The sequence below is a fragment of the Candidozyma duobushaemuli genome (assembly GCF_002926085.2).
Source record: "Candidozyma duobushaemuli strain B09383 chromosome Unknown C_B09383, whole genome shotgun sequence".
Lineage (NCBI taxonomy): Eukaryota > Fungi > Ascomycota > Pichiomycetes > Serinales > Metschnikowiaceae > Candidozyma > Candidozyma duobushaemuli.
In genome coordinates, this window is record NW_020289897.1 from 952,048 (window position 1) to 962,811 (window position 10,764).

The 10,764-nt window shown below is 46.1% G+C and overlaps 5 protein-coding genes and 1 non-coding gene across 6 annotated transcripts; 3 read left to right on the forward strand and 3 right to left on the reverse strand. All coding sequences in view use genetic code 12, as the record gives it.

Moving 5' to 3' along the window:
- The first annotated feature begins 2,798 nt into the window (after window positions 1-2,798).
- CXQ87_003317 lies at window positions 2,799-2,872 on the forward strand. Its single transcript has one exon. It is a non-coding gene; the product is annotated as a tRNA-Val (tRNA).
- A 588-nt stretch (window positions 2,873-3,460) lies between these two features.
- Window positions 3,461-3,907, forward strand: CXQ87_003318 (uncharacterized protein; the record flags this gene model as incomplete). The annotated part of the gene is made up of 1 exon (XM_025481798.1): window positions 3,461-3,907. The coding sequence occupies one exon, from the start codon at window positions 3,461-3,463 to the stop codon at window positions 3,905-3,907; it is 447 nt and encodes a 148-aa protein (XP_025336416.1).
- Window positions 3,908-4,122: 215 nt separating this feature from the next.
- CXQ87_003319 (uncharacterized protein) lies at window positions 4,123-5,456 on the reverse strand (the record flags this gene model as incomplete). Its single annotated transcript, XM_025481799.1, has 2 exons — window positions 4,123-4,955; window positions 5,003-5,456. The coding sequence occupies 2 exons, from the start codon at window positions 5,454-5,456 to the stop codon at window positions 4,123-4,125; spliced, it is 1,287 nt and encodes a 428-aa protein (XP_025336417.1).
- Window positions 5,457-6,485: 1,029 nt separating this feature from the next.
- On the reverse strand, window positions 6,486-8,621 carry CAS1 (ATP-dependent DNA helicase; the record flags this gene model as incomplete). The annotated part of the gene is made up of 1 exon (XM_025481800.1): window positions 6,486-8,621. The coding sequence occupies one exon, from the start codon at window positions 8,619-8,621 to the stop codon at window positions 6,486-6,488; it is 2,136 nt and encodes a 711-aa protein (XP_025336418.1).
- A 474-nt stretch (window positions 8,622-9,095) lies between these two features.
- On the forward strand, window positions 9,096-9,536 carry CXQ87_003321 (uncharacterized protein; the record flags this gene model as incomplete). The annotated part of the gene is made up of 1 exon (XM_025481801.1): window positions 9,096-9,536. The coding sequence occupies one exon, from the start codon at window positions 9,096-9,098 to the stop codon at window positions 9,534-9,536; it is 441 nt and encodes a 146-aa protein (XP_025336419.1).
- Window positions 9,537-9,585: 49 nt separating this feature from the next.
- CXQ87_003322 (bifunctional thymidylate/uridylate kinase) lies at window positions 9,586-10,214 on the reverse strand (the record flags this gene model as incomplete). Its single annotated transcript, XM_025481802.1, has 2 exons — window positions 9,586-9,756; window positions 9,780-10,214. The coding sequence occupies 2 exons, from the start codon at window positions 10,212-10,214 to the stop codon at window positions 9,586-9,588; spliced, it is 606 nt and encodes a 201-aa protein (XP_025336420.1).
- Window positions 10,215-10,764: the final 550 nt, after the last annotated feature.

A 10,764-nucleotide genomic window follows, 5' to 3' on the forward strand; every position in this document is an offset into this window, starting at 1 on the left:
AGTATTGTTCAACCGCCGAGGAAACAACAAAACGACCGAGATTTCTTCCATTCTACTTTCTGCTTCCATCGGCGATAATCCCTGATTTGCGTGAGTTGTCAACGGAATAGCATTCGTGGCGGCTCGGAGGCATATTGCAGCTGCCGAGACTTATGAATTTTCCGTCGGATTACTAAGGCCCTAACGGGAGTTCGAAAAACTGTAATCCCGATGCCGTTTTGTTCCAGAACGGCTGACGTGGGCCGGACTCCTCAAAAAGTAGATCATGCCGACAATGCTATTTGAAAGGCGTGACTAAACGTAGGACTGCCTGACTAATTACCCCAGAGTTATCAACCGAGACAGCGCGGTTGCGGTATTTTCGCAGTATAACGCAGAGGCCGGCTAGCTAGAACAAAAAAAAAAAAAAGTAAAAAGACTGGCAACAGCTTGAAAAAAAAAAAAAAAAAAAAAAAAGTACGGATCACCTCAGATTCGGCACTCTCATGCACTCAATTCGTCATTTGCTTTAACCGACGCCGCAAACGGCCCAGCGCCCGAGGCTATTGATCCCTACAGAACGGCTGCGGCTGGCCTGGGTGTTCAACCTTAAATATCCGCAACAGGACTTTGCCAGGTTGTGTCCGGCTTGATTTGTGCTCTCCAAAGTGGCTTTTTTTTTTAATTGCTGCTGTTTTCGCTCTCCATGGCAAAATTGACTGAGACTTCGGTTTGAGACTCCGTGCCGAAAGTGACATTTGTGTGTTCCGGCTGGCCAGTGCCCAGACCAAACCGGACAGCTTGCTCCTAATCCACATCTCCTGATCTCATTTTTTTAAGTTCGCCAGCATCGCAAATCACCGGGCTTTAAGTCGAACGCTGTCTCTTTAGGCGTGCTTTGTGGCATACCAGTGACGGTTTGTATGGGTTTCGGACCGAGTCCATTCTTTCGCGATCGATCCGGCGTTGCTCAACACCCTAAAACATCTGCTTTTGTTCCGTATACGAGCATTTTAACCACTTGTAGAGTGCAAATCTGAGCACTATGTCAAATTTTTGAGTTCTCACAATAAGTTTTAGCCCAGTATAAGCTCATGTTGGCCGTGGTAACATGTTCCTCTTGCATGAGGTTGTGCATCAGCTGCAAAATCTTGACAGGGTAATTAATCCAGTGAACTACTGAAGAAACGCCCCGAAGAAAGTTTGCTTACCCGGTTCCGCAGAAGGGCCTTTAAGCTGTATAGAATTAGGCTATAGTTGTGCTTCTTTGTACTGCTTATGCTTAGAACAAAGTCCGCCTACCCGCCCGGTGTTTTGAAAGGTTTCGCCTTGGAACCCACCTCACCGGATTATTGCTATAACTCCTTTCACTGAGGATGCTGTTGATAATAACGTGCTAGACTTTTGCTGCGAGTGAATGTTTATTTTCAAGTCGCTTGTTGTGATGATAACACTTAGGAGGTCAAGTAAAGTACGGTAACAGTATTTTATTATCTCCGTCTAACTTGGTCCAAGATGCGTTGGGCTGGCTCCTTTCAGGGGAATGAATTCATATTACATAGAAATTCCTACTTACAGTGATGTTTCATTTATAAATTCAAAAGATAGTGTCAGTAAAGCTGCTATAATAACTTTTAAATCAGTTTGTCTTAATGTTATCATAATAAGTATCGTGGAAGGCTACGTCTATTGAAGCGTTTCATAACATTACCCCTGTTACTAATCTTTCTGAGGGAGTTTGTTAAACATTCGATGAAGTCGGACTGTTCAAGACTAAATGAATGTCCATGGAGTATGTTTTGAAATGTCAGGGGTACCAGGTGGATTTGAGAATTGCTGCAAGAAACATGACCTGGTATATTCGATTGAACCAATAAAGCAAATAAAAATCCCCATTTTGAAGCTGTACGAGCATATCTAGCATGGTGACACAATGTCAAGCCAGGTATGTGTCGGGAAAATCTTCGATCATGAAGAAGGAGCGGGAAAAAATGAACACAAGAGAAAACATCTTCCTCGCAAAAGAAATTCAGCACAACAGTGAGCCAAATTTGATGGAAGCATCTTGCTCTCATGTCCTATTCGTTACAATAATGGAACTGTTTACTTGATCAATCAGACTAAAGTCTCCTAGATTTGAGAGACCGATCTTCAGAAATAGAGCCCAGAACATTTAACAAGAACAATTGCTGAGTGCATCTGATCAGGTTAAGAGTATTTTGCAGTCACCAACACAAATTTGCTAGATAATTCCGAAACACATTGGCGACTTAGATGCGTCATAGCATCTTCGAGGCGAGAAACGGAAGCAAACATTGCTATCATTTAAGCTACGAGCTCTTCTGTACAATTAGCTGTGTCATCCATTAGACTAAAAGTTACAGCGATAAAGCTAAATCGATTTTCAAGTCCTTCAAATTGCATCGTGCGAGTCTAATGGGGAGTGACACTGAAGTACCACCTTCCTCAACTTCGAGACCATAACGGTGAAAATCAACCTTAAAGAGAGATCATCTGATAAGTTATCAAAAAACGCTTGAAGACAATCCGCCAGAACTCTTCATCTGGTAATATTAACCCTGCGGCCTCTTCCAAGGCCCTTCAACGGCAAGCATCGAGAAAAGCACGCTATCAGCTCCTTGAGGCTTTAAGAAAAGATCCAGGACCGACTATCTGAACTTCTTAAGCAAAATTCGTCGATTTTGCCTTGAATTGCAAAATCACTTAACTTAAACCTGCATATCACTCGGTAACTCACCTGCATGTTGTAATAAAAATACCAGACATATAGCGTGCGCGCCATTTTCCTACGTACAGACGGTTCTGTGGTCTAGTTGGTTATGGCGTCTGCTTTACACGCAGAAAGTCCCCAGTTCGATCCTGGGCAGAGCCATACAGTCTGAACTTTTTTGTCTCCGCACGCGCGCGCCTGCCTGCCGCGCCTTTTGGGGCCAGAACGTCAATGCGCGTGTGCCTGCACAAAAGCGCTTTCCATGCTGAGCTTCCGGCCTCCGGCCCTGGCTGGCTCATCAAAAGAAAAAAATCTACTCCAGCCTTCTCCTGCAGTGCCCAGAGAGCAGTATATAGTGCGAGCCATCGCCTGGAAAAACCCGCCCGGACACGAGGCTGGAGGAGAAGCTGAGCCATACTTTTTGAAACCCTAAAAACAAATCCGGTGAACACCAAAATTTTCCCACTTCACGGCAACGGAACTTGACGGAATTTTTTTGCTGTCGTTTGCAGCCACTCACTACTGCCATTGGCTTGTTTAATTACTTAGTCAACGGGAAGCAGAATTTTTAATTAATTGACAGAGGTCGAAAGCTTCAACGCCTTATTTTCCCTCATTTTGAGCAATTGTTGCCTCGTCAACTCGCTCCCTCGAATAGTTCAGTAACTGTCCCTCTGTGAGAGACGTCACACGAACAAACATACTGTCAAACGCACTCACCAAAAGGAAAAAAAGTATTAGTTTCACAAAATGGACGCTTTCAGCCCCGCGGGTAAAAGAACCTTTGACGGTGAAGAGGACCGCAAAAAGGTTGCCAAGCTCACCGAAAGAGACCTCGAGGCAGTCACCACCTCCAACGAATGGCCCATCTATAACCACCCCGAGGGTGGTACCATCAAAATCACGCCGTGGGGTTCGCTCCGCCAGATGGTGGTCAATGGCGAAATGGTGACTCGGTTCGAGGACGTGTCATTCAGTGATTACGATTTCTCCCAGCACCAGCCGTCGGAAATGCCCACTACTCCAATGTCGCTCAGCGTTCGCTCATCTCCAGCTCCTGGTGAGATGCAGGTGAGCCCTTCTTGTGAAGCAGAAGGTTACGTTGTTGATGGATACCGTGGAGACCGTGGAGAGCGTGGGTTCGGTAGAGAACAGGAACACTTCTTTGGAATGATGGACCAGGATGGAGAGGATTAAATTGCGCAAGATGAAAAATGACTCCCCTACCTATCTTGAAAAATACCACCATAACCACCACATCCATGCCCAGCTAACCTCAGAATTACTGAGTTCCCTACCAGCAAGCTGCTATCATTGGTCGGGTAGATTCTCCACACCTTATGCTACTGCCCACCATGGGACCTTGTCTCAACCTGTATTATTCATTAGTCATTATACATTGTATCATTATATCATGCACAGTCGATGCTCACCAACCCCTTATCATCGACGTAGTAGTCCTTACACTTCTTGCGAGACTTTGAGAGTCCCGGAAACTGCTTTTGGTACGCCTTAACAGACAGACAGAAGGACATGGGCAGAATGAAAACACGTCCGTTTTCGTTGACGTTGTTGGCGTCATTTTTGGGAAGCATATGCTCGAAGTTCAGCACGGTAACCCTGGAACCCACCCACTTGTCGTAGGAGTTGAGCACCGGAATGCAGTTAGAAATGTACTGCTTCTCCACAGGCGTGTAGAGATCTTCGAAACAAATCACTTTCATGCCGTTTATCTCTACTTTACTCCTTATGCAATCGGCCACGGTCGTGCAAGCCGTGTCGTGGGAGCATCTGCTCATTATGCTGTCCTCTTCTGAGTCCGTAGAGCGAATAGAGCTCGAGTAGGAGCCCAGACGTTTTGACTCGGATTCAAACGGACTGAGAGCCTCGCGAGCAGCGGCACTTAAAAGAGCGATGTTGGAAGCTGAGTAATCACGAGGAATACTCTTGAGACGGGTTAAAGAGCGTGCGTCAAGCGACGTCGAGAGATCACGTCCGATGCACAAGTTCCTATACCAGTGAATCATGCCGTGGAATGACCAAAAGTGTAGGAGAAGCTGGCAGTACTCAATACGGAGCCGAAGAGTGTTCCGGTATTTGAGGAGAGCCACTGAGCTCGTGGGCGACGTCAGATCCTCTTTGTAGTTGATGGAGTTCGTGGAAGGTGCTTCACCAAGCTGAAGGTTCAGCAAAGTGAAGCTATGCAAGATGTCACCTTTATTGGTCTTGAAGAAGCGGGCAGCTGCTTCGCAGTCGTCGGTGGGCTCTAAGAGCACGCCGTTATTGGAGAACTGGGGTATGACGGCAACTGGGCGAGCTTCTTCTCGGCCTTGTGGGTTGACAACTTCTTTTTGAGCTTGCCAAAAACGGTAGGGCCGTTGTCCATGGCATCGTCACCATAAGCGTCGCCGTCAAAGAGGTAGTCTGATGAGGATCTCTGGGACGCGGGCTTGGCTGTTCTATTGTCGTGATTCTGGAACTGGAAAAGCGCCTCCACTATTCCAGCCAAGTTTTTATCCTTGAGGTCGTAAATGTTGAGTTGATTTGAGTTCAACTCGAGGCAAACAGCTCGGAGCGGGCCGGACGAGCTCGACCAAGGCGTGTCAAACTCCTTTTTGAGCAATGCAACGCCATGGAATGCTAGCGAGGGCGAGTAACCTGGTGTTTTGTCTTGAACGTACGGGGGTAAGTCCGTAGACGAGACGGCTTGTGGCCTTTGAGACTCTGAATAGGAAGGCGGGAGCATCCCAACAAAACAGAAACCAGACAAATAATAAGGAAAAAGCGAAAAGTCTAAATTATTATTCCCCTCCAAGATCCCGGGCATTGGGCATTTATAAAGCCAAGAGAGGCGCGATGGTGGGGTGCGGCAACACCAAAATAGCTGCGCAGAGCGCTTGCAGCATAACGTCACTCACCGCAACCCACCTCCGTTAACTCCACAACACAAATGCCCCTAAACCTAAATTTGTTGAAATTCCGTAAACAAAGGTTTAGAGTTTTGCAAAAACGCGCTTGTTGGGATTTAAAAACTCAACCCTATCCATCATTTTGACTCCTGCTTTCAGAAATGTCTGACAAATGATTTTCTCGGGCTCGGGCCGCGCAATCCTGAACCGACCGATCCACACGGACTTACCGCGCAGGACCCTTGCACACGAGAGCAAGAATGACTCAGCAACGGCCGGTATTTTGATTTGGGATTTGCAGAATAGCTGCTCTGGCGAGTTTTGATGTGAAGTTTTTTAACAATCAGCAAATTGTCTCAGTTTGGTGTGTTTTATGGAACGGGATTTGCAGCCATTTATCCCGAAATTTCTTGGTTCTCCGCGCCAAGGCTGCAGCCTGCTGCCACCGAAACCAGAAGTGGAAGCGAATCAAGGTTGCGAAATCGCCGGGGACAATGTGCTCACCTTCATAATCAGCGCTTTTTTGGTGCCCACGATGTTCAGGGCTTAACTGTCAAGGGCTGTCAAATTGCGCATCGCAACGTCATGCCGCGTCGTTATCCTCACCAAGCTTGTGACCACCTCAACAGGTTTGCAGCCACACAGAGGTATAGTGACACAAAAAGTGAGTTTCAGGTGAATGTCTTGGTAAGAGCCTTGGTGGTCTGTAGAACCCAAGAATAGTAGAATATCAAGGGCGACGGGCCGTGTGGCAGAGCGGGTTCCGGTGACACAAAGCCGAAGACCACTTGACTTGTCTAAGCCTTACGCCAAAATAGCTCACCGATAACCTCAAGGCCGCCAACCATGGAAACAAAGGCTTGTGATTATTTTCTCTCTTCTAGAAACTGAGAGATGTTATCCACCATATCCGCTTTCCGTGTAGCACTCTTGATTTTGTCGTACCTGCTGATGAAATCTTTGAGCTGAGCGACAGTAGCATGTTTCCACGAGTTGTTTTTCCACATCAAGATGACTTCCTGCTCTGTGAGTTTTTCAGGCTTGGATTTCTTTTGTGGGCTTAAGTTGTCTTCGGCGGCTTTTCTCTTGATATCTTCATTGCCAACCTTGTTGAGACTTGAGTTGATGAGCCGAAGAAGGCTAGCAGTGTCGTTGTTCTTTTCAAGTTGCTTCCGCAAATCGATGAGCTTCCTGGTTGACCAGTCGTTGTCTTCAAGCGCCGTCAGCTCGTTCTTGATATCGATTTGTAGGGCCTCCTGCTTGATCACCTTGTAGAAATGGTTGAGAACCGGGTTGGGATGCTCGCTGGGGTCGTAGCTCTCTTCAATACCAACCTGCTCAATCAACGACTTGTAAAGCTCTAAGAAAGGTTCAGGAACTATGTCGTCCTCGGGTTTCGTGAAATACTTCTCACCTTCCTGGAACATGTAATCCGGTAAACTTCTCACCTCATTGAGCCATGGCAACTGTATCAACAAAAAGCCCTCAGGAAAGACCCTGTCCTTGAGGCTTGAGGAAGAGCCCTTGATGTTTGTCGGATACAAGGCATAAAGGTTTGGTGTCGAGTTTTTCTTGATGCATCCAAATACCACTGCGTACCTCTCAAGCTTGACACATCCCTGGTAAAGATGTTTGAGAGTAGTGAGGGAATTGGTGTATCCTCCTTCACGATTGGTTGATCCTAGACCGTCATTAAGGTCGGCAGTCACAAATAAGGGTGCTTTTAAGTTGAAGTAAGGCTTGTAGGAGCTGATGGGTCTGAAGCAGAGAAGCTTGAGGTATGGTGCACGGCTGAAGGAGACCAAATCCTTTTCATCCTCCACGTTTTCCTCAGAATCCCCAGGAGCATTATCGAAGGCATACGTCCTCATGAAGTCTAGGTTCTCCTCGGTGACATATATGATCTTCTCGTTTGGACCATCAACCGGCTCATTTGTCCGCTTTACTGGAATACCCTTCACTACCGTGAGATTCTCTTTCTGATCCTCAAGTTTCTCCTCTTGATTTATGTCGACTTCCTGAGCGGAATCTTGTCGTTGAACCTTGCTATCAATCTGTACAAGCTTCAATGTGTCTCCTCCGGTGTACACTTGCCTGAACAGCTTGACCGACTCGTGATTAAACAAGGTGTAGCCTTTAATAGAGCATCCAAATCTGCCACCAATACCATCGCCATCACTCATAATCAAGTCACAAGAAAACTGAATCCTTCTGATCTCCTTCAACCTGGAGATGGACTTTCGGATATGCGACGATACAAGCGTATCCAGCCACACTGGAGTATCCAGCTCTTCGGCTTTTATTTTCTTCAAGGGCAGATCATCTTCATCGTGGTTTTTGTTCACTTCACTCAAGAAGTTCGTATTCAAGAAGATATTCTGATACAACGAGATGTCGAAGCTCTTGCGCTTAGTCTGATCCCTATCCTCGAAGGAATCCAAGAAGATAGGATTCACCCAGATCTTGTTGTCTTCAAAGTCGCTGATCATGGTTCTCAAGCTGTCCTTGAGCTCCTTGTTGATGTAAGGTTTATCGTTGTTGGTTAGCCAGAACAACTTCTTCACATTGTATTGCGTCTTCACCTGGAATTCTCGAAGGATAGTCTTCAATATGGTATGGAGCCGATCCTGCGGCTCCTCATTGTACTTGAAGCGATCTTGGAGGCTCTTGAACCCATCAATGTCGTCCCTCACTATCTCTGTTAGCTTCTTCATATTGGAGCTGTTTAAGTCATTGAGCGAGAAAACCTTGGAGAGACCAGAGTTCTTGGGAAACTTCTTGCTGGTTTCCTGACAATTGTAGAAATAGATACCGACTCCGTTCTTGGGATATGTCATGACCATATCTGACATGAGCTCATTCACACAAGAGAGGATCTCTAGCAATTGAGACTTTCCATCGAGGTCGTTGATTGGCCGAAGGATTGCCAGCGAGAGCTCCACAAGGAATATGATACCCTCTTTGATTTCAAACTGTTTGTAGGATTCTTCCTCGTCAGCCATTCTGGGTTGGTGATATTATTCAGAGGTGCGTATATCTACAGGCAGTCGGATCTTGGGTTTTAGCTTAAAGGGCATGCATGTGATGAAATTGACAAATATGAAATAGATGGTTTAAAATTGGGTTCAATAATTGTTATCGACGGTATGTGGAATATTTCATTGTACTTGAAGTTTTGAAGACACCCTATCTCAAAGGTCGGTTGCAATTCCTGAACCCGACGACACCCAACCTAGACAGCTCTATAGCAAAACCTTCAATTTACTCTGAATCTTCAATATAGCCCTTTTTGCTTCTCCAGACATCCAGTCGTATTTCTTCACCGGAAATCACGGGCCTAGGATACTCATTTGAAGTGCTCTGCACAGTGGACCTCAGAATCAACTACTCTTGATCCAAAGCACCAGGCATTCGATAGATCCCACACATTTCCTAGTCGGATTTAAAACCTCGTACTACATTCAAAGAATACTGATATGTCCATTCATTACCTTCTAGTGCTCAATAGGCAAGGAAAAACGAGAGTCGCCAAATGGTTCGACAACGCATACACTGAAAAAGAAAAGCAGGAACACATCAACGAGATCCACAGACTTATATCTCTGCGTGATCTGAAGCATCAGTCAAACTTTGTGGAATTCAAGAATAACAAGCTTGTCTACAGGCGGTACGCCGGGTTGTACTTTGTCGTGCTGATTGACTATATCGACAACGAGTTGACGTATTTGGAGTCGGTCCACTTCTTCGTCGAGATTCTTGATACCTACTATGACAATGTTTGCGAGCTTGATCTTGTGTTCAATTTCCACAAGCTATATGTGGTGCTAGACGAGATATACCTCGGAGGTGAGCTTCAAGAAATCCTGAAGTCCCGGGTCCTACAACGACTTGCTTACCTTGACGGGTTAAGTAATTGAGTCATTGGTTTATGACATACATGCTAAATTATGAAAGCCGCTTTGTGGCTCATGAAAAATGAGAAATTTCTCTATCGATTGGCTGGTGAAGAGCCCGGCTTTCCACCTCAGACCAAAGCTTCGCTGTTACCGGCTCAATCTGAAGTCCTTGAACGTCAACGATAGCAATGGCAGGATCTGTCAGATCCAAGATATTCAAGAAACACTCCTTGACCTTCTTCTGGAACTCGATCTGCTCGTAACGTTCCTCCCATAACCCTTTCTGCTGCTGAGCTCCTCCAAGCTTATCGTGAGGAAGAATGTGAGGTCAGGCTTTGGAAGGCCTCTATCCGGGCCGTAGAGCCAGTCGTAGCTGTCCATTTCAGCACCCTTCTTGGCTAAGGAGTACGCTATACCGGAGTAGATGTATCTATCCATGACGATACTCTTTCCCGATAGAAGCTTCTCTTCAAGCAGTTTGGCAAGTTCCCATCTGTTGGCCGAAAAGAGAAGATGTGCCGACTGATCTGGCAAGTCGAAGGTCTTGTCGGTGAGGTATCTGTTGATGATCTGACCAATTGGCGTCAGTCTGTCGGGGAACTTGACGAGATCAGCATCAAGCTTCTTCGCTAGAATCTCCGCCTGGGTCAGTTTTCCAGAGCGGTCTAGGCCCTCAATGAGAATAAGGGTGCCTCTCATAGTGGTACTAAGAAATCGGAGTTTGAAGATACTCGCGCTTGTAGACAGGGCATACCCAGACAAGACGCGTTCGTGGGGTTGAAGGAATTGTTCAGATGGGTGAGGGATGAATGGGGGTAAGGCATCCAAGAAAATGGATTGCAATTGTCGAGGAAATGGTATCGTTTTGGAATGACGATCTTGCAGGCGTGACGTTGCCAGGTGAAGAATTGACTTGGTTGATCTACTGATGGGGCTGTCATGCTGTGATTTCAAAGGGATAGTCATGAACTTGATCTTTCAAGGGACTTCAAAAGCCCGGTATAAGACAATTCAATTGAATCACCATTTATGTGCTTGGAGGAAATGGATGATTGCCTATGCTCACAGTATACATCCACACTTCTGGGACTGATAGATATGGCTATCTTGATCTTGTCGATCCTGTTGACAGTTAGACGATTCTTGAAGAGAATTGGTGCCGTGCCATTGCAGTTCGCCTGGCATCCTTCAGGATCTACATCTCACTACACCTACAGCCGCCACTAGCATCCTGATCAGCACCAAGCCA